This window comes from Garra rufa, chromosome 4 (genome assembly GCF_049309525.1).
Source record: "Garra rufa chromosome 4, GarRuf1.0, whole genome shotgun sequence".
NCBI classification, from domain to species: domain Eukaryota; kingdom Metazoa; phylum Chordata; class Actinopteri; order Cypriniformes; family Cyprinidae; genus Garra; species Garra rufa.
Genome location: NC_133364.1, coordinates 15,382,320 through 15,405,708, shown reverse-complemented (window position 1 = coordinate 15,405,708; position 23,389 = coordinate 15,382,320). Strand labels below are relative to the sequence as shown.

General features: G+C 34.8%; 2 protein-coding genes across 4 annotated transcripts; both read left to right on the top strand.

Moving 5' to 3' along the window:
• Positions 1 to 723: 723 nt before the first annotated feature.
• mdm1 (Mdm1 nuclear protein) lies at positions 724 to 19,232 on the top strand. 3 transcript variants are annotated; one of them, XM_073838382.1, is made up of 15 exons: positions 724 to 856; positions 1,414 to 1,519; positions 3,154 to 3,467; positions 3,804 to 3,938; positions 5,161 to 5,337; positions 5,551 to 5,699; positions 5,885 to 5,981; positions 7,309 to 7,341; positions 9,258 to 9,463; positions 9,535 to 9,771; positions 12,591 to 12,739; positions 14,432 to 14,568; positions 14,639 to 14,873; positions 18,189 to 18,257; positions 18,588 to 19,232. In XM_073838382.1, exons 1-15 carry the CDS (start codon positions 839 to 841, stop codon positions 18,695 to 18,697), a joined length of 2,172 nt encoding a protein of 723 aa, XP_073694483.1. In that variant the 5' UTR covers positions 724 to 838; the 3' UTR covers positions 18,698 to 19,232. The 3 variants fall into 3 exon arrangements, with proteins under 3 accessions (XP_073694483.1, XP_073694484.1, XP_073694485.1); XM_073838384.1 differs by lacking the exon at positions 724 to 856 and adding an exon at positions 957 to 1,029; XM_073838383.1 differs by lacking the exon at positions 7,309 to 7,341.
• Positions 19,233 to 20,444: 1,212 nt separating this feature from the next.
• Positions 20,445 to 22,725, top strand: il22 (interleukin 22). The gene is made up of 5 exons (XM_073839270.1): positions 20,445 to 21,368; positions 21,483 to 21,548; positions 21,968 to 22,120; positions 22,201 to 22,281; positions 22,363 to 22,725. The coding sequence occupies exons 1-5, from the start codon at positions 21,231 to 21,233 to the stop codon at positions 22,438 to 22,440; spliced, it is 516 nt and encodes a 171-aa protein (XP_073695371.1). The 5' UTR covers positions 20,445 to 21,230; the 3' UTR covers positions 22,441 to 22,725.
• Positions 22,726 to 23,389: the final 664 nt, after the last annotated feature.

Sequence of the window (23,389 nt, the reverse complement as noted above, 5' to 3'; positions counted from 1 at the left end):
AGTAAGCAGTAACGTTAGCGATGCGAATATAATTCATAATAATAATGTAATTAATTATAATGGTATAATTGTGTTTATTACGGGATGCTTTTCTAAACTGTTTACTACCATCTGCTGTTTAAACAACAATAATCAGTATCAGCTACAGGCAAACCAACAAACATACATAAATAAACAAACAAACATATTTAATAACATATAAACTGATGCAATACAGAAAAATCTTACATGAGAAACCAAAGAGCGGAGGAACATAGCTTTCTTATTAGTAGAGACTGATTTCAGTCATTCATTTAAGTCATTTATCATTTATTTATTTATTCCAAGATGACAGAAAAGTTGGGTTTACAGTGAAAATGTGCATTCATTAATGTAAAATCTATATAGGACTAAACAATTAAAATAAATAATTATCTTTTCTGGAATTTGAAGCAAAAAAACTAAAATATGTTTGTCAGAGATGAACTAAGAAAGGCAGAATGTTACATTTGACAAAAGCAACGATATCACTTAAAAGGATACTGTTTTATTTGTGATAAAAGAATGTTTGCTGTAAAGACCGATTTAACTGATCACAAATTGTTCCACAAAGAAAATCTAACCAATGAAAGCATCGTAATAAATTATTCACAAACACACACACATTGCAAAAAAAGCGTCACAACAAATCGGCTTACAGCCGTGCGCATGCGCGTATCGTGGGACGCTGCAGCCTTCACCAAGGTAACAGCAAAGCCTGTAACCGAATGTAATCTTTACTCCACCAAGCGTGTAACAAAAACACTTCTTTTGTTCGGGCACGTATATGTGCACTAGTCACCACTGACTCAGACTCAAAATGCCTGTCCGTTTTAAGGTAAGTTAATTCAATTACCATCAACTAGAAATTGTTTATAACATGACACAATTGGACCAGATTGAAGGTGCACGCGCTCGTGCGACGTCATTAGTTTGAGGAAAAGAGAGCGCGCGCTGCAGGCTGCAGAAATGCTTTCAGTTTTGAGATTTATTTTGGATGTTTACATTTAGGTAACTAAATATATATATTAATACGAATCCTTGTATGGTATAGTTTACGCTTTGCCGAAAACAAACAAACAACGACTTAATTTTACTAAGAAACGTCTTAAACGGTAAACCCCGTAACGTTATAAGTTACCGTCGATACTTCCTGTTATGTCTTCCTGTTAAATTTGTGCGCGGATTAAAAGGCATCAAGTTTATCCAATTGTCACCTAAGAGCTAGTTGTTATGCACGGATTATGCGAGTCTTTTCTGAGAAATCACAGATATCACAGATCAATTCCTAGACCTCTCATTTGAATATGCAGACTGTGTAACATACCCAATGCAAAGTGTGCTTTACTTATGCTATAAAGTGTACTTGTTTTCTGTATGTTCTGCGTCTAATAGGGAATCAGCGAGTATCGAAGTAAATACAAGGGTCGAACAACACGATCCAGAAGCGATTCTCCACATCGCAGGATGCGACTGGCAGGACTGCGCTCTGACCAGTCAAGTATGTTCTGGATGGATGGATAGGAAGATAGATAAATATTGCCAGACGATAGATAGGTAGGTAGATAGATAGATAGATAGATAGATAGATAGATAGATAGATAGATAGATAGATAGATAGATATACAGGCTGGGACATGGATATAGAATGCTAGAACAATAGATAGATAGATAGATAGATAGATAGATAGATAGATAGATAGATAGACATACAGGCTGGGACATGGATATAGAATGCTAGAACAATAGATAGATAGATAGATAGATAGATAGATAGATAGATAGATAGATAGATAGATAGATAGATAGATAGATAGATAGACGGACAGGCTGGGAGATGGATATAGAATGCTAGAACGATAGATAGATAGATAGATAGATAGATAGATAGATAGATAGATAGATAGATAGATAGATAGATAGATAGATAGATAGATAGATAGATAGATAGATAGACGGACAGGCTGGGAGATGGATATAGAATGCTAGAACAATAGATAGATAGATAGATAGATAGATAGATAGATAGATAGATAGATAGATAGATAGATAGACATACAGGCTGGGACATGGATATAGAATGCTAGAACAATAGATAGATAGATAGATAGATAGATAGATAGATAGATAGATAGATAGACGGACAGGCTGGGAGATGGATATAGAATGCTAGAACGATAGATAGATAGATAGATAGATAGATAGATAGATAGATAGATAGATAGATAGATAGATAGATAGATAGATAGATAGATAGATAGATAGATAGATAGACGGACAGGCTGGGAGATGGATATAGAATGCTAGAACAATAGATAGATAGATAGATAGATAGATAGATAGATAGATAGATAGATAGATAGACGGACAGGCTGGGAGATGGATATAGAATGCTAGAACAATAGATAGATAGATAGATAGATAGATAGATAGATAGATAGATAGATAGATAGATAGATAGATAGACGGACAGGCTGGGAGATGGATATAGAATGCTAGAACGATAGATAGATAGATAGATAGATAGATAGATAGATAGATAGATAGATAGATAGATAGATAGATAGATAGATAGATAGATAGATAGATAGATAGATAGATAGATAGATAGATAGATAGATAGATAGACAGACATACAGACTGGGAGATGGATATAGAATGCTAGAACGATAGAACGATAGAACGATAGATAGATAGATAGATAGATAGATAGATAGATAGATAGATAGATAGATAGATAGATAGATAGATAGATAGATAGATAGATAGATAGATAGATAGACAGACATACAGACTGGGAGATGGATATAGAATGCTAGAACGATAGATAGATAGATAGATAGATAGATAGATAGATAGATAGATAGATAGATAGATAGATAGATAGATAGATAGATAGATAGATAGATAGATAGATAGATAGATAGATAGATAGATAGATAGATATTGTCTGACGATTGATCAATATTTTCAGACTATAGATAGATATAAAATATCAGATGATTGATCAATTTTGTCAGACGATAAATGGATAGATACATAATAAATTGATAAATAGATAGATAGGCAGACGGATATATATATATATATATATATATATATATATATTGATTGATCTTTTTCTTCCATTCAAAGGAATTACTCAAGAACCTCAATTCATATCCAAAAGGAAAGTGCCATTTTATCCACCTCAGATATCCAGTTCTTTCCAATGGGATGGACATGATCCATCTCCACAACGTCAGGAGAAGAGCAGGCCTGTCACACCTCCAGCTGTCACACCTGTGCTCAGAGCCCCTAGTGCAGAAAGAGTAGCAACCCCTCTTGCCCCAAGAGGCCCTGTGCCACCAGAGGGCACCACTGCACTGTCCCAACAACTACAAGCAGAGGCTGAAGAAGCTCAGACATCCACCACTGCTGCAGACCAGCAGCAACAGAAACTAAATGGAGTGAGTGATTGTGTAAAATAATAATAAAAAAAATAAAACACTAAATGGCACATTTAAAAAGGCCTATTTGTAGTTCTGTTCATATGTAGTCCTTTTAATAAACAGAATCTCTGATTAGAGTATGTGAACAGGCAATTTTTTTTTACTGCTTTTGGAGTTTTTCTCAACATTTCTCTGATTCCTAATTACAAAATATAAAGCCTCTGTACCACAGTTGATTTTACATCATAAAAAAAATTCAAATCCATTTATAACGCTGTAATTAGTATATAATTGTATTAATAGGTACCAGCATTACTGCATTTAAAGGTATTCAAAGCTTGTGTTTTCTTTTAGATTAACCATGTGCTACGGAAAAGAGCGGGATTGAGATCGGAGCGACAGAGGAATGGCCGTTTGAGCTCTGAGTACCAAAGACAGTTCATGTGGAAAACGCCTGTGGCTGATTCACCCCTGCTAGCTGCACATGAGGTACTGTGTTGCATTTTAAGAGCACTGTCAACATGACAAATTGGTTCACATCCAGTCCTTTATTATATTTCCTGGACAGATTATCTGACATATTATTGGACAGAGTGCTTTTGGTCACCTGATGTCATTTCTTACATTTAGAGAAATTAATTACTGTGTAATTGAATGCCTTGAATATTTTCGAGAGCAAAATCCTTATCCAGTAGATGGCAGTGCAGAGTTAAAGAGTTTTTAATGTCAATGGATGCATGATTATTTCAGAATATACAGTCAGGAGCGCCACTCACAATTTTGGGCCCTATGACAAAATATGAGGTTGGGCCCCCCCTAATACACAAAAGCAGATCTCTGGGGGCCCCTAAATGATGTGGGCCCTTAGAATTGTCCTAACTTTCCCCCCCTTAGCGGCGCCCCTGTATACAGTTGAAGTCAAAAGTTTACATACACCTTGCAGAATCTGCAAAACGTTCATGATTTTACTCAAATAAGTGGGATCATACAAAATGCACGTTATTTTTTATTTAGTACTGACCTGGAAAAGATGTTTACATATAGTCCACAAGAGAAAATAATAGCTGAATTTATTATAATGCCCCCATTCAAAAGTTTACATACACTTGATTCTTAATACTGTGTTGTTGCCTTACTGATCCACAGCTGTTTTTTTGGTTTAGTTAAAGTTGTTTATGAGACCCTTGATTGTCCTGAACAGTTAAACTGCCTGCTGTTCTTCAGAAAAACCCTTTAGGTCCCACAAATACTTTGGTTTTTCAGCATTTTGTGTATTTCAACCCTTTCCAACAATGACTGTATGTTTTTAAGATCCATCTTTTCACACTGAGGACAACTGGGGGGCTCATATTCAACTGTTACAGAAGGCTCAAATGCTCAATGATGCTCCTGAAGGAAACACGATGACCCTAGTCGGGGGTGAAAACTTTTGAACAGAGTGAAGATGTGTACATTTATCTTATTTTGCCTTTTCATTAAGTACTGCCCTTTAGAAGCGACAGAAGATACATGTTTCCCAGAAGACAAAATAAGTTACATTTACCCTGATCAAATTTAGCTCTTAATGCTTAATTTTTCCTTCTGGATCATCAGTGAGCATTTGAACCTTCTGTAATAGTTGCAACACCGTCTTTCTCAGTACTATCTTGTTATCATAATGCCATCATCAGGTTCATCAGGTTAATTTTTTGCGTTTTCATATCTGTTTTAGATGTTGTACAGTAACAACCGAGCCATCCCACCCTTCAAATCAAACCCGGTAATTATGGAGAGTGAGTACCAGAGAAATTTTAAAGGATCACCTCCTCCCAGACCTCCACGCCTGAGGCGAGATGTTGAACAATACGAGGTCCCGCAACTCGATGCCGAGAACAAAACCCCAGAGAAGGTACAGAGAAATGTCTACAGACTTTCCAAATATCACTGCATAACTATGGAGCTGGATAAACCAGTTTCACTAACATGTTAGTTCCTCGTAATTTCTTTACACATTCTATATGCACAGTCCTCATTGTATAGTAAGGAAGTATACATTTGCGAAAATGTTTGCACCTGTGACGTGGTTTGTCATGCGCTTTTGCATAAATGCCCACTATGCCAGAGTAAGGGGAACAAGAAGAAGAAGAAGAAGAAGAAGAAGGAGAGACAACAGAGCAGGAAGTCAAGCCCTGAAGAGGAAGTCGCCCACCAACAGCAACAGGAAGTGAGGTCACCCTCTGTCCTGAAAGACCCTTCATCTAAGTTTATAAGGTGACTGTTGTATTTTCTGTACAGAAATAGAGTGCAAAAAACAGCAACACAACTCAAAAGGGCTGTTTCGGAAATTTTGCATCAGCAGCACATAATCACCACATTTTTTTTTATTTTGATATGGTTTTTTTTCACCACAAATTTCACAGAAGTATTTACCAGTGTCCTTCTTTCTCTGCCTACAGGAAGGTAAAAACTGAGTACAGATCTAACTTTCGCTCTCCACTCCAGTATAGTTACAGAGATGGAGCACGGGAGAAGATCAAAACTGAAAAGGAGGAGGTGAGCTTGTGGAAAAAGGCCACAGAAAATAGCATTTTATTCTCATATGGCATAAAAATCAATCTCTATTCTGGGAAAAAAATAAGTGAATTTCCATTCTGGGGTTAAAAAAAAATATATATATATATATATATACACACATTAATATGTTTAACTGCCTGTTTTATTTAAAGCTATTTATATCCCACACAATAGCCTTTGATGCCTTGATTATATGCCATAAAAATACACTTAAAGTAGTTTTTTTAATATTGTATCATTTATGTACACTACCAGTCAAAAGTTTTTGAACAGTAAGATATTTAATGTTTTTTAAAGAAGTCACTTCTGCTCACCAAGCCTGCATTTATTTGATTCAAAGTACAGGAAAAACAGTACAATTTTGAAATACTTTTGCTATTTAAAGTAACGGTTTTCTATTTGAATATATTTTAAAATGTAATTTATTCCTGTGATTTCAAAGCTGAATTTTAACATCATTATGAACCTTCAGAAATCAGTGTAATATTCTGATATGCTGTTCAAAAAATTTTTTTTATTGTCATTAAGTTGAAAACAGCTGAGTAGAATTTTTTCAGGTTTCTTTAATGAATTCCACATTTTTCTGAAATACAAATCCTTTGTATATTATATAATCTTTTGTAATATAACAGAAATGTCTTTATAATCACTTTTGATCGATCCTTTTTGAATAGAAGTATTAATTCTATCTATTATTTCTTTCCAGATATTTATTTCAGATAAATGCTCATCTTTGGATCTTTCTGTTCATCAGAATCCTGAAAAAAATGTACTCAACTTTTAAATATTGATAATAATAATAGAGAAATGTTTCTTGAACAGCAAATCAGCATATTTCAGTGATTTCCGAAGGATCGTGTGACACTGAAGCCTGGAGTAATGATGCTGAAAATTTAGCTGTGATCACAGGAATAAATTACATTATAAAATATATTCAAATAGAAAGCAGTTATTTTAAATAGTAAAACTATTTCACAATATTACTGATTTTGCTGTATTTTGGAACAAATAAATGCAGGCTTGGTGAGCAGAAGAAAATTCTTTAAAAACATGAAAAATCTTACTGTTGAAAACCTTTTGACTGGTAGTGTATTTAAAGACCTTCAGTTAAATAACATTTAATTAATATCCATGACTTAAAAGTCAGCAAATCATAAAAGACCAGAGATAATGAAGGCTTAATCCAAAAGCAAATCTGACACCACATTACATAAAAGCTTGAGCTGTGGTGCATTAAAGTGGAAGAGCTGTTACGAAACACACAGGTAGTCTCTCTAATTACTGGTCTGTATTATTAATCTTGCAGGAGTGTGAAGGTTTTCACGAGTGGTATCATGAGGTAACTTCCGCCTGTTGCATCCATCCCCTCACTGCCGCTGCTGTCTCAAGAGAGACCTTCCTTTGCTAATGTGTGTGTCTGTTCTGTGCTGTCACACAAAATATACTGGATGACATCATTCAGAGTTAGACGATATGGTATCATATCATGTGGACCTTGTCTTGAAAAAGTATCTGTGTGTTCAATCTGTGTATGTGTGCATGTGGTGGATCGCTGAGCAAGATGTTATCTGTCAGCATATATGGAACTTTGAAGTTGTCTGTGGTTTTGTTGGTTATTTTTTTTGCTTTCAGCTGTCTGGTAATCCTGATTTGACTTTTGTCTCACTCGCTGATTATATACAAGCATAGAAAAAAATTTATGTAGAGCTTAGAATTAAAATTTAAAACCTTAAATTTACATTTACAGTTGAAGTCAAAAGTTTACATACACCTTGCAGAATCTTCAAAATGTTAATTATTTTACCAAAATAAGAGGGATCATACAAAATGCATGATATTTTTTATTTGGTACTGACCTGAACAAGATATTTAACATTAAAGATGTTTACATATAGTCCACAAGAGAAAATAATAGTTGAATTTAAAAAAATTACCCCGTTCAAAAGTTTACATACACTTGATTTTTAATACTGTGTTGTTACCGGAATGATCCGCAACTGTGTTTTTTGTTTAGTGATGATTGTTCATGAGTCCCTTGTATGTCCTGAACAGTTAAACTGCCCGCTGTTCTTCAGAAAAGTCAGATTTTTGTGCATGTGAACTCTTTCCAAAAATGACTGTATGATTTTCTATTACAGAAGGTTTAAATGCTCACTGATGCTCCAGAAGAAAACACGATGAATTAAGAGTAAGGGCTGTAAACTTTTGAACAGAATGAAGATGTGTAGATTTTTCTTATTTTGTCTAAATATATTTTTTCTTCATTTAGTACTGCCTTTCAGAAGATACAGAAGATACTTCTGGATTTTTCCAGAAGACAAAATAAGTTACATTTACCCTAATCTTCAAATGCCAAAAGTTTTCACCCCCGGCTCTTAATGCATTGTATTTCCTTGTGTAGCATCAGTGAGCATTTGAAGCTTCTGTAATAGCTGCAAATGAGTCCCTTAGTTGTCCTCAGTGTCCAAAGATGGATCTAAAAATCATGCAGTCACTGTTGGTAAGTTAGTAAATAATTTGATCTGATTCATTTGTTTTTACATGGTCAACATCCATCATGACAATAAATTCAGTGCTTCAGTGCTTAAAATTTGTTGGCTAGACTGTAAACCTTATAGTTTGGAGCCTTCAGTGCGGTTTTTGTTACATGCTGACCTTGTAAAAACAAAGTAAGAGCTTTTCTAAGACAAAAGTACTTCATTTTAGGTTACGGTGTCAAGTGTGCTTCACTGCATCTCCAGCAAATCTTTCATGCAAACCTCACCATATGGGACAGGAGTATCTTTCTGAGTCAGCTCTTTAGGAGCAGAACATGACTGTCTTCACATTTACACTTATTCTCCACGGGTTTCGGAGCGGATGTGAGAATGTTGCATGATTTGAATTTATGCTGATTTGAGAAATTTATATTAAGCATGTTTAAGGACAATATCAGGGTTCAGCGATTGTTAAAAAATATTTATAACATATTTTGCTTATGTTTCTTTACAAAGAAAGTGAAAATGTATATTTTATATATTTTTAATGATCATTTTTATTGTAACTAAAGCATGATTTTAAACAAATTACATCAACTAGCCTAAGATTTCAGGCCTTAGTCATGCTTTTTCATTATCGTTGAGCCCTGGAAAGTGTCTGTGCTTGGAATAAATGCAAATCTTCCTGCCTAATATATTATCTGCAATCTAATCCTATTTTTTCCAGGCTTGTATTATTCACAATTCTAAACTTCTCTGCTTTGTTTTTTTTCCTCAGGTGCAAGAGCTACGTGAGAGGGCTGAGGCCTATAGGAAAAGAGCCTGGGGAACTCATTTTTCTCGGCAGCACGTGAATCAGATCATGTCAGAGCACAACTGGATGTGGGAACCTTCCAGTGGCACCTCTTCCTCATCCTCCATTGAATCTGAGGCCTGCCGAAGCACTAGTAGCAGCCCTATCATTGAGGCTCTGGACCTGGCTAGGTGAGCAGAGATTAACCATCAAAATGTGTCTATGTTTACAGCAAATCCACAATCCAAAATTGTCTTTTTAGGGCTGGCAGTGTCAGGGGAAGCTTTAGCCCTGGGCCTTCTGCTTCTGTGGCAGCCAGCAGGAGAAGTTCTCCTGGAGAGGCGTTTCTTCATGAAGACCCAACCCTCCCTGTGCAGAGGAAGTTGGCCTGGGATGAAGACGATAGACTTGGAGAGAGGAGTGAGTCGGAGATTTCACAGGAGGAGCTAACAGTCGAAAAAAAATATGAGCATGGGGACATAAAGGAGAGAAATGAAAGGTATGTGCTTTCTGTTTCTTTGAAAAGTCACCTAAGTTGCTTTTGAGATAAGAGAACCTGCCAACAGCAGAACCTACATGAAGAATTGGCTTGTTGTGTTCATGAGTTCGAAGTTGAATCGAGTCGGCTGTGCGTTGAATTGGAATTTGAATAGGAAGTCACAATTCAAAGAAATGAACAGTCGCACAAATATAAACAATTACATCATTAATTTTGACTCATTGCGTCTTTATTCCCTCATAAATTTTGGAATCAGTAAGAGTTTTAATGTTTATTAAGAAGTCTTTTCTGCTCATCAAGGCTGCATTTACTTGATCAAAAATACAGAACTACTGCAGTAATATTGTGAAATATTATTGCAGTTTGAAATAATAGTTTTCTATTTTAATATATTTTAAAATATAATTTATTTGTGTGATGCAAAGCTGAATTTTCATCAGCCATTACTTCAGTCTTTTTCAGTATTCCAAATTTGTCTCGTAAATCTGACTTTATTTCTCAGAATTGTAACTATTTCTCAGAAATGTGAGTTTATATTTCACAATTCTGACTTTATTTATCAGAATTGCGACTTTATTTCTCAGAATTCCAAATTTATCATGTAATTCTGACTTTATTTTTTCAGAATTGTAACTATTTCTAAGAAATGTGACTTTATCTCTCACAGTTTTGACTTTATAGCTCACAATTACGAGTTTATATCACGCGATTCTGACTTCATTTCAGAATTCGAGTTTATATCTCACAGCTCTGACTTTATGAATTATAGTTGTGAGTAGGGTTGCACGGTATACCGGTACTACGGTAGTATCGCGATACTAAAGCTTACAAATACCCGCGGTGCCATTGCATTTTTGAAACGGTAGTATCGTCCAAACGGTAGCACCATAAGATATGTTGTATGCACGGCAGGAACACTGTTTAAAACGTTCATGCACGCCAGCAGAAACATTACAAGTTGACTGCCAAAATGTCTTTCTGCTGTGCTTTGTGTAGTACAAGCAGTGTATAGGCTTGATATGCTATTCAGTGTTTCACCATGCTTCAGTTCAGTTTGAAATGAGAAGCTGCACGCGCACGTCCTTGTTCACGCTGCAGTTTCAGAAGAGAGGGTCTGATTCAGACGACTGTCTAATGTTATTTAAAAAATATCAGCCCAAGAATCAATTATTAAACATCAAAATATTTTACTAGACAGAATTTTCGTATTTTTATTCATTTGCCCACTTTTAGAACATGTGTAATAATTCGTTTCTGGAAGCATCTTTGCGATCACGAATGTAATTCCATTCATTAACATAGTAGTTTTGCACTTGGTTCTTATCAATCATTATATATATATGTATTTTTAACATTATAAATTAATACGTTTTAATATACAAGCTGCTAACTTGGAAATTTTAAGATATGGCAGCAAAAATGCTCGTGACAGTTCAGCAATAAGACACGAGCAAGATGTTTTAGTTTCGTTTCTGTGTTCGAATCTGAATTCGCGTTAGTTTGGGCGAATCACTGATTCACTAAGCCATTCATAAAAACGAGTCATTTGATTCACCCCTGAATGATTCAGCCGTTTTGAAAGAATCGTTTGAACAACTCAGTGATTCAATCATGAACACTGCTGCCATCTGCTGGCGGTTTTAAGTTTCCCGTCATGTTCCATTCTTTTCCAACATATTTCTATATTCAGAGTTTTGTATTTAAAACATTTATCTTATAACATTATTTATGCAATTATAAGTACAGTCTAAATGCATAAATACCACATCTAAATGTCACTCTATGAAGCTTCTGTGCAGTGCTCAGATGACTTTTGTTGACATGATTTCATGGATAACAATAGCCAGTCATTTATTCACATTAGTGAAGTATTCAGAGAAAAATCTTGCCTGTTTTCATTTACATCTTTTTATTTATGAATTTTTTTTATTCATTTTGTAGATTTGAATTTTAAATTAACAGAATACTGCATGGTATCGTGATACTACTTGGTATCGTGATACTTCAGCTGGTATAGTATCGTAAGTCATTTTTATGGTATCGTGACAACCCTAGTTGTGAGTGTCACACGATCTTTCAGAAATTATTCTAATATGCTGGTTTATTATCAATGTTGGAAACAATTGTGCTGCTTAAAATTAGTTTTGGAACCTGTGACCCTTTATTCAGAATTCTTTAATAAATAAATGTAAAAAAGAACAGCATTTATTCAAAATAGAAATGTTTAAGTCTTTGAAAATATAAGTCTTTGCTATCACTTTTTTTAGTAATTTAATATATCCTTGCTGAATCAAAGTATTACTATCTTTCAAAGATTCATCAAAGAATCCAAAAAAGTATCACAGGTTTAAAAATATCAAGCAGCACAACTGTTTCCAACATTGATAATAAATCAGCATATTAAAATGATTTCTGAAGGATCATGTGACACTGAAGACTGAAGTAATGATGCTGAAAATTCAGTTTTGCATCACAGGAATAAATTCTATTTTAAAGTATATTAAAATATAAAACCACTATTTTAAATTGCAATACTATTTCACAATATTGCATTTTTTTCTGTATTTTCAATCAAATAAACACAGCCTTGATGAGCAAAAGACCTTAAAAAACATAAAAAATCGTACTATCCCAAACTTTGGACCGGCAGTGTATATATACTTTTTTTCAAGAATATTATCGGAATTCAATTCTGGGTTGGAATCTTCAGTATTTACCGGATCCAGGCATGATATAACAAAGATGACTCGCGCAAAAATGTTTTTGCCCATGCCGTGTCATGCCGTTTTCCATCTCGACATTTCGCGCATCTTTTCTAGGTTGCAAGTGTTGGAAACTGAGTCATCATCAGTGGTGGACGGGTCTGGTGGTTCCATAGACAGGGGCAGATTGCCAACCCCCAAACTCAGGACCATGCACAAACAGACTATACAAAGGACACATCATGATCGGACCACTCCAGCCACTGGTAACAAACCTTTAAAAGTTCACGTCCCTTGTAAAAAGCATAGTATTTGTACACACAGCGTCTGTTTTTCGAATAAATTATATTTATATATGTATATATGTTAAAAAAAAGTTCAGGTTCCATTGCCCTGAACTTTGAATAGGATTTTCAGACATCTGTGGTTTTCTAGACAGATGGTACATTCGTCTGTCACCTTGAACCTATACTTTTAACATACAACAGTTTCACTATGATTGGAAGGTTTGCAAGTCTCTTGTTTGTTAAAAAAAAGCTTGCAATCAACTCTTAAATTATACAGTTAAGCCCGAAATTATTATTCATTCCCCTGGCAAATTCTGACTTAAAGTTACTTTTATTCAACCAGCAAGTTTTTTTGACCGGAAATGTCACAGGCTTCTCCCAAAAGTTAATAAGACGATGTACAAGAGGCATCATTGTGAAAAAAAAGTATTTCTCAGCTTTTATTTACATTTGAACAAAAAGCGGCATGTCCAAAATTATTCATATCCTTTGCAATCTGTCACAGTCTATGGGAAAATCCAAAGTTCTATACCATTCCAAATAGTCCAAGCTGTTGTAAAGCATCCTAATTAATCTGATTGATTGGGAACAGCTGTTTTAATCAACTTAACAGGTGAAAAACAGAAGCTCTCTGCTGTTGGTTTGTGAACAGTCGTGGCTAAGACAAAGGAGCTCACTGAGGACCTGCGGCTGCACATTGTGGCTGCTCACAAGTCAGGAAAGGGCTATAAGACAATATCTAAATGTTTTGAAGTTCCAGTGGCTACAGTGCAAAGTATTATTAAAAAATGCAAGAAAAGGGTTCTACAGACGCAGACCAAGGAGGACACCACTTCTCCAGATAAGGCACACAAAAGCCTGCTTGGCCTTTGCAAATGCTCATCTGGACAAAGAAGAAGACTTCTGGTCTTCTGTTTAATGGTCAGATGAAACAAAAATTGAATTGTTTGGCCACAATGATGTAGCCTTCATTTTATTCAACCCTAAGAACACTATCCCCACTGTTAAACATGGTGGTGGGAACCTAATGTTTTGGGGGTGTTGGACTAGGGAACCTAATCACAGTAAACGGCACAATGAAAAGGGAGCAATACATCAAATTCCTCAACAACAACATCAGGCAGTCTGCAGAGAAACTTAGCATTGGGCACCAGTGGACATTTCAGCACGACAACAACCGAAAACACACAGCAAAAGTGGTGAAGAAATGGTTCGCAGTCAAAAACATTAACGTTTTGCAGTGGCCCAGCCAGAATCCAATTGAGAATCTGTGGAGGAAGCTAAAGTTCAGGATGATGGCAAGGAGACCCTCCAAATTGAAAGAGTTGGAGCTCATCGCTAAAGATGAATGGGAAAAAATACCAATGGAGACATGCAAAAAGCTGGTCACCAATTATAGGAAGTGTTTGATTGCTGTAATGTTCTATTGACTATTGAGAACGGTATTAATAATTTTGGACATGCCACTTTTTGTTCAAATGTACTGTAAATAAAAGATGAGTGTTAATTTTTTCCACAATGATGCCATCGTCTTATTACCTTCTGAGAGACGTCTGTGTCATTTCTAATAAAAAAAGTCATTTTAATTCAGAATTTGCCAGGGGTATGAATAATTTTGGGCTTGACTATTTACTTTATGATATTTATTATATATAATTTTGTTTTTAATAGGAGGAGCTTTGCTGGTCTCTCCTCCGAAGCTCAAACATTCCTCCAAGAGTGAAAGAAGAAGTGAGCCACCTTTAGGAAAACCTCACTCTCCCTACAGAGATATCATAGATGGCTCTCCACAGCGGTCACACAGTAAGGTACATGACTTCTAGATCAAATCTGCAATATTATGTCATACATTATGTCTAACACTATTGTATTGCAAAGGCTGAGAGTGGAAGCTTGCCACGTTTCTCGCCAGCCGCTGGCCTGACCACCGTAGATCCAATTCCCATGCGAGAAGATGCCTGGTCTGAGGAGGAGGAAGTGGCAGACTCTGCCAATCCAAGGCAACCCAAAGCATTGCAAAAACAGCAAACCAGCCACCATTACAAAGATGCAGTACCTCTGCCTGCCAACAGAATCCAGGGAACAATGAGAAACCCGGAATTTCAGCATAATGGTACGGTTCCTTTCAACACCCACTGTCGTAGATCTAGTTGCAGCCATGGGAATTTTATTATGAAAGGCCAACCAGCTTTTATGAATTCACACTGAAACATTAGAAGCGAAGATTTTAGTTTGGGCTGCAAAAATATCGCTTTATTTGATTGATGATCATCAGTTCATACAAGCGAAGAATAAGCGGCATGCTATAAGCACGCAATTGAAACGTGACTGAGTCATTTACCAGCAGAAGAAATAGAGGGAGGTTAGGTTACCGCTAGCAATGGGGGGAGAATAATCTAGGTCAGTCTCCTGTCTTCTTTTTAATGTGTGTGTTGTTTTTTTTCCACTAACGTCAGTGTATTATTTTGGTACCAATGTACTGATTCAACTTCTCATGCTACCTGGTCAGATTTTCCTTTATCTTCCAGGATTCATTCATTTTGAACTTCTATCAAGTGCAGTTGATGCATACATATGCAACCAGTCAAAAGTTTTTGAACAGTAAAATTTTTGGTTGTTAAAGAAGTCTCTTCTGCTCACCAAGCCTGCATTTATTTGATTCAAAGCACAGCAAAAACAGTCAAATTTTGAAATAGTTTTACTTTTTAAAATAATGGTTTTCTGTTTTAATATATTTTAAAATGTAATTTATTTCTGTGATCAAAGCAACATTTTCAGCGTCATGACACCAGAGTCACATGATCCTTCAGAAATCATTCTACTATGCTTATTTGCTGTTCAAGAAACATTTTATTATTATTATCAATATTCAAAACATTCTTTGATGAAAAGAAAGATCTAAAGATCAGCTTTTGTAACATTATACCATTTAAAAGCTTGGATTCAGTATAATTTTTTCTGTATTTATTTGTTTTAATAGAAATTAATACTTTTATTTAGCAAGGATGCTTTAAATTGAACAAAAGTGATGATGAAGACATTTATAATGTTACAAAAGATTTATATTTCAAATAACATTCAGCTGTTTTCAACAATAATAGTAATAAATGTTTTTTTGAGCAGCAAATCACAATATTAAAAGGATTTCTGAAAGATCATGTAATGCTAAATATTCAGCTTTGAAATCACAGGAATAAATTACATTTTAAAATAGATTTAAATAGAAAACTTTTTTTTAATTTTAATTTTAAAAATATTTCAAAACTGTACGTTTTTGCTGTACTTTGGATCAAATAAATGCAGGCTTGGTGAGCAGAAGAGACTTCTTAAAAAACAAAAAATGTTACTGTTCAAAAACTTTTGACTGGTTGCGTTTGTATGCATCAACTGCACTTGATAGAAGTCAATTAATCGTTCAAAATAAATGAATCCTAGAGGATAAAGGAAAATCTGACCAGGTAGCATAACTTGAATAAGTACATTGGTAGCAAAATAATGCACTGACCTTAGTCAAAAAACAAAAACACACATTAAAAAGAAGACAGGAGACTGATTTTTTGCTGCACTTTGGATCAAATAAATGCAGGCTTGGTGAGACTTCTTTAAAAAAATCTTTGACTGGTAGTGTACTATTTCTCAAAAGTATTTTTTAAAAGGAATTCATACTTTTATTCATCAAGGATGCATTAAATTGGTCAGAAGTGATATTAAATTAATTTATAAATGTATCTATTTCAAATAAATGCTGCTATTTTAAACTTCAAACTATTCGGGGAAAAAAATGTATCATGGTTTTCATATCATTGTCGTCACAGAAATAAATTACTCTAAAATATATATGTGACCCTGGACCACAAAACCAGTCTTAAGTCGCTGGGGTATATTTGTAGCAATAGCCAAAAATACATTGTCAAAATTATTGATTTTTCTTTTATGTCAAAAATCATTAGGAAATTAAGTAAAGATCATGTTCCATGAAGATTTTTTGTAAAATTCCTAATGTAAACCTATCAAAATGTAATTTTTGATTAGTAATATGCATTGTTAAGAACTAAATTTGGACAACTTTAAAGGTGATTTTCTCAGTATTTTGCACCCTTATATTCCAGATTTTCAAATAGATGTATCTCCAAATATTGTCCTATTCTAACAAACTATACATCAATAGAAAGCTTATTTATTGAGCTTTCATATGCTGTATATATCTCAGTTTTGTAAAATTTAACCTTATGACTGGTTTTGTGGTCCAGGGTCACATATATATATATACAGTACAGACCAAAAGTTTGGACACACCTTCTCATTCGTGTGTCCAAACTTTTGGTCTGTACTGTAGTTTTCTCAAAAACACAAACATGTACATTCATGTTGCTTGCATATTATTGTAGCCCAATATGTGCTGATTACAATGTAATTAGACGTTAGCCATTAATATGTTTTTAGGATACTGAAAAAAGCACAAATGTCAGGGCATGTCAAAACTTCTTCAGGGCCCCAAAACACCCTCAGACCCCAGAGGGTTAAAGATGGGTCGTGGCTGGGTCTTCCAACATTGCAATGACCCAAAGCACACAGCCAGGAAAACCAAGGAGTGGCTCCGTAAGAAGCATATCAAGGTTCTGGAGTGGCCTAGCCAGCCACTACCTCTGTAATTGTTAACAAAGGCTTCTGCCAAATATAAAAAAAATTTGACTCCAGTGATCAAATACTTATTTGACACAGTAATTCACAAATAAATTGTTAAAAAATCATACAATGTGATTTCCGGATTTGTATTTTTAGATTCTGTCTCTCACAGTGGAAATGCACCTATGCTGAAAATTGTACACCCCTCCATGATTTCTAAGTAAGAGAACTTGCAAAATAACAGGGTGATCAAATACTTATTGACCTCACTGTATATATATATATATATATATATATATATATATATATATATATATACACAGTACAGACCAAAAGTTTGGACACACGAATGAGAAGGTGTGTCCAAACTTTTGGTCTGTACTGTATATATGTATGAAAATAGAAAAAAAATTAAATAGAAACTGAAAGCAAGTGTTGTAAATTGTAATAATATTTTACAATATGGATGTTTTATTGCATTTTTAATCAAATTAATGACCTTGGAGAACATAAGAGGGCTTATTTCCTTGCTAGGATTTTAGTATTATTCAGTAATATGTATACAGCATCAAAGGTAACCTGTTTACAGTATAAACATTGTAAAAAGTGAAAATGCAGTTATTTGAATTACATAACACGATCTGTAGCAAGTGCTAACTTATATAACCGGTTAATTAAAATACTACGTGGCAAAACATGTGCACTGTATAAAGTGGAGAGTGTGTGATTAAGTTTCACAGCATATGGTGTTACGTCCAATTATGTAATTCACTCATACACGATCACATTATCCTCTTTGCAGGTAACCTGGGAATTTTTCGGCCCGAGCTGTTTGTATTTCCTGAAGCTGAAACTTCCTGTGTATCAGATGGTAAAATCACTTTCTTAATATTAGCAGATATTAGCAGGCATAAGCAGTCAGTGACAGTTACTTCACACTTTTATGTCTGTCTAGCAGTTTTGGTAGGAACAGGAATTAGATCAACGTTTCCTTTGATGTGGTGAACGTATCAAGAACAGCTAATGCGTTTTAAACCACCGGTTTCACTGATTATGATTCACTGTTCGTGCATACAGTACATGTTGTAACAGCAGTATTTTAAAATATCTTACATAACATATTTTAGAACATATTTTATGAAATATTATGATTTTTTTTTTCTTATTTAACATATTTGAATCTCTTTCATATTAAATCCAGATGATAGGATGTCTCAGATCTCATCTAGATCTGCAGCCTCGTGCTCCATGGCCTCTGAAATCTTGGGTCGCGCTCAAAGAAGAAAGCAGGAATTCTGGGGGAAGAGCTAATGTGCCTAAGCCGATTAATTGGCTGTGCATAAACTAAAAAAAAAAACTTCTCAGGATGTAAACATGTACATTTCCTTATTTTTTAATCTTTCACTGAATTGTTTTTGTGTGATTTTTACTTTTCTTTTGGATAGTCTGGTATTTAAAATGAACCGAGATTTGTAATTTATTTTATTTACTGGAATTTTAATATGATTAGATCAAGTATTGTCTGTTTACTACAGATGATTTTTGCTAGTGAACACTATAAATCAGTCTGTTATAGGTTAATAAAAATACGTTTGTACAATGATAGAAACAAAGATGTCTACTTTTTACTCTAGGTGAGCAACTGAACACAATAAATCCGCAATAGCACTACATTCAGGCTACTACATCAGCGATCGCACAAAGTTAGAAAAAGGAAAAAATACGTTCTCAAATCATTAATCACTTTCATTGCTAGCCATGACCTGTATTTACATAATTCTGACATAACATACCATAAATGTCTCATAACAGTAGTTCCAACAAAAACATGACCTGTTTAGTCCGATTCACGAATAAATGACTCTTGAAATGAATCGTTCCGAAACTTTTTCACTGACTTGAATCAGTCTAGCAATTGAGCCCAAATTTTACCTTTAAATAAAATGTACAGAATTAGACTGTGTTAGAAAAATAATGATTTTAAGGTAGAATCAAGCCAATCAATGAGACTTCTGGTGCATTATGCACAATGACGAGAAGAATAACAAGTTAAACTGTTTGCACTACAAACAAGTGTTTTCAAACAATGAATTCAAATAATATGGTAACACCAATTTGCAATATAAAGCCGAAAATGAGCTGTTTTGTACAGATAAAAATAACTGGACGTCTATGAGACTGGAAGCCACAACCATAAAATTAAAAAATGTTTACAAAAAGAGAAAGAGAGAGAAATTATAAACGATCCCTGCTGAAAAAAACAATAGAAAGCATCAAGAAGATCTAATGGTTTCCACTATAAATGCCATTAACAAACCATCAATAAATAATTCCGTTTTGAAACATATTCCATTAGGATTTAGTGGTTTTAACAAGCCTCCAATAGAAAAATCAATCCAGGTCTGTATCCACCTTATTTTTTTAATATGAAAGTAAGCTGTTTGTTTGACTTCCGGTTCATAAGCGTAAGGAAATAAGGAGAAGAATAGCAAAGTGCAGTAAACTGTTTGCACTACAAAACATTAAGACAATACATTAAAATAATATGATAAGACACCAATTTGCAATATTTTCCCCAAGAATTTTAACCATTCAATCATTTTTTTGTTTCGCTTAAATATGTTTTTGCAAAAGGTAGCCATTGACCTTCAATGTTCAAAGATTTATATATATATATATATATATATATATATATATATATATATATATATATATATATATACACGGTATGTATAAAAACAACTGTGGCATTGAACCCCAAAAGCAGTCTTAAATAGCACAGGTGTATTTGTTACAATAGGCAAAAAAAAAAAAAAAAAAAACACAAACACTGTATTGGTCAAAATTATACATTTTTAATGCCAAAAAATCATTAGGATATTAAGTAAAGATCATGTTTAATGAAGATATTTAGTACATTTCCTACCATAAATATATCTGAACTTAATTGCTAATTAGTATGCATTGCTAAGAACTTCATTTGCACAACTTTAAAGGCGATTTTCTCAATATTTAGATTTTTGCAATATTTCTGATTCCTGATTTACTAATAGTTGCATCAGTGGAAAGCTTATTTATGCCCTTATAACTGGTTTTGTGGTCCAGAGCCACAATTTAGCAACAATACGATAATTGGGGTATGTATTTGACGTCAGTAAACTATACAGCTTCAATAAATTCATAAATATACGGATGTTTATGTCAATTCCGTCTAGTTTGACGTAACAAATACAATCAAAAGCGTTTAGTGAGCCTTCCTTATTGTGTTCGTCAGAAGCTTCCTCAAACATATCCTGAAAGAGAGTTTTTAACAGCACTATTTGGTTTATGATGTAATATTTTTCCTGTCGGCTACTTATGAACATGCTGATCAGGAAAAGGGCAATTGCGAGGTCTCCTAGCAGCGTTAAATGGAAAGAACGACATAATAAAGGCGTTATTTTTGTCGCGCTTCTAATTAATAATATTCACCGGTGCGGGAAATTCGCAGGAAGTAGCTACTCTGTCCACTTCAGACAACTTCACCCGTCCTGTGTCCTTATTGCAGTAATTATTGGCAGCTTTATTTCTCTCAGACAATATGCGGTGCGAATTTCCGATGCAATCATAACAGTCAGCGAATATGAAGCATGCAGTTACTCAGAGATCCGCTTGACCTGATAAACTCAGGTGCAGAGGTTGGGGGATTACGCCAAAGGTAAAGAGACGATACCACAGTGACGTAGTGGTAATAACTGGGACAAAGCAGGAGAATATAAAAGCTCTAGTGTCACAACATGCACTCCAAATCTCGTCTGCGAGGAACAACAGTCGAAACAAGACGAAGCATCACTGAATCCACACGATGAAGTTCCTAACTCTGCTTGCTGTCATGTGCTGCTGCTGCTTTCTGCACGGCCAGGCGATGCACCTCAAACGCCCGCGTCCCAAACCTTTAGACAGCTCCGTCACCTGGAACGACCTCTTCTTGATGACTAAACATGTACGTTTCAATGATTCAGCTGCAAGTTTATTCTATACACATGGAAGGTCAACGATTTTACAAATGTTTAAAAAATACAATGTATAACTTTTATGTCTATTTGAACCCTTACAGGCAGAGATGGAAGATACAGACCACGAAACAAGACTGCTTCCAGTGATCTCCGAGGTTATGCTAAAAGTATGTTGTTTAAATCATAACCTAGCTGGTCATACTCAGGAATAAAACTTTAAAGGCTAAACCCTAAATGTTATACAATACATATATCTTCTGTTGTGACTGGTACTATCTGTTTGATTCTTTTCAAGTCAACTTTCGGAATATGTATTTGTTCATTTAGTCATTACTATTACATATACTACATTTATTCACTAGAAAGATTTGACACCAATACATAATTATTAGAACTGAAAGGAACCACATAGTCTTCAATATATTTTGACTAATCGCATTTAATATATGTAAAAATAACTAATCAAATAGTCACATTTGAGGTTTCAAATCGATTACTTGCCAACACTATTTTCAGAAAGGCTGAAATAGTAGTAGTAAGTATGCTATTAAACTAATGTTGAATATTCTGATCATCTCTATTCCAGGAGGAGAACACTTGTTGTGTCAACGCCATGATCCTGAATTACTATCTAAAGCACATCTTGCACGCAGACGAGCATGTTGATAAAAAATACCCGCACATTCGTTTCGTGAGGTCTGACCTTCAGAGGATCGCACACATTTTGAAGCCACACTGCGTAAGTGTTTGAAAACCATTTGATAATTTCACCCAGTTGACCATCTCTTGTCTGCTTACTTAAACGTACTGTTTTCACAGGAAAGCACTGACTTTGCAGACCATGTGCGTGTTAAAGAATTCGAGAAGAACTATAAAACCGCCAGTGCAAAGGAACTAGAGGTAAGTTTTCGCTTCAGCCCTAAATCGATATTAAACGCCTTCGTCTCCATGCATCTAATACCCATTGTTTTTGTTCTCCAGAAAACTCGTAACAAAGCAGTCGGAGAGACGATTATTCTCTTCCACTACCTCTTTGAATCCTGCAGTGCAAAAATGTAACTCTGAAGCTCTCCCAACGCAGTATTGCTATCTATTTTTTTTTATATTCAAAGCATTATTTATTATGGACTCTTATTTATTTTAGATATTTATTGTATGCTATAGAGATTTGTACAAATGGCATGAAAACTGTGCTTTCATGCTATGTGTTGTAAGGTCACACTTGTGGCTGATGTTGTGACTGACTTGGGCTTAACATCCCAAGGAAGACCACTGCAAAGTAAATGCATTGTAAAAGCATTTTTAATAAATCTATGAATGTATTTTGCAATATAGTAATTTATCTTTCCCCATACAAGAGATATGTATGTTTATTTTAAAATAAAAACAAGATTTTATTTCTCTTAAGCTTGTTTCTGATTATTTCACAATGTTTGTTTTAACATCATAAAGCGTTCGTCAGAACAACACAGTCGCATAGAGTCATAGTTTAACTAAGTAGTGATTTTATCATACTTCCTTATAGGTGCTTTAAAGGGTTTTTTGAAAACCCCCCTATTGAGCATGACTGGATAACAATTCTTTGACATTTTATGCGTCACATAGGTGGCTATTAGCACCTTCTTCATCCTCAAGATGCACTTCTTTCTATTGCCGAACAGAACTGAACAGAACAGAACCAAAATAAGACAGTTTGAAGAATGTAACCAAACAGTTGATGGTCCCCAGTAAATTTCCCATACGGACGTCAATGGGGTCTATTAATTGTTTGGTTACCCTGTTTGGAACGAACTGTTCTGGACAACTAGTTGTGAGTCACGTCATACAGCGTGAGTTAGTCCTCATGTGGGTTTTCATTTGTGGTTTCGATAACCTAGATCAGTGGTATTGCATGTCTTTCTTATTAAACACCTGATTCAGATCATCGTTAGAAGAGTGCATGGTCCATACACAGCGTTTATTGCTCCTTATTGCCTGAGCACAGAAATCCATTGAAGTTTACTTCACT

What these genes read in the sequence shown, in the direction of transcription:
- mdm1 (XM_073838382.1), top strand. An exon ending in TCAAAACTGAAAAGGAGGAG is followed by an intron (nt 5,982 to 7,308) that starts GTGAGCTTGTGG and finishes TTAATCTTGCAG; the next exon opens with GAGTGTGAAGGTTTTCACGA. An exon ending in TTCACGAGTGGTATCATGAG is followed by an intron (nt 7,342 to 9,257) that starts GTAACTTCCGCC and finishes TTTTTTCCTCAG; the next exon opens with GTGCAAGAGCTACGTGAGAG.
- il22 (XM_073839270.1), top strand. Translation starts at nt 21,231, where the DNA reads ATGAAGTTCCTAACTCTGCTTGCTGTCATGTGCTGCTGCTGCTTTCTG. An exon ending in TCTTCTTGATGACTAAACAT is followed by an intron (nt 21,369 to 21,482) that starts GTACGTTTCAAT and finishes GAACCCTTACAG; the next exon opens with GCAGAGATGGAAGATACAGA. An exon ending in CCAGTGCAAAGGAACTAGAG is followed by an intron (nt 22,282 to 22,362) that starts GTAAGTTTTCGC and finishes TTTGTTCTCCAG; the next exon opens with AAAACTCGTAACAAAGCAGT.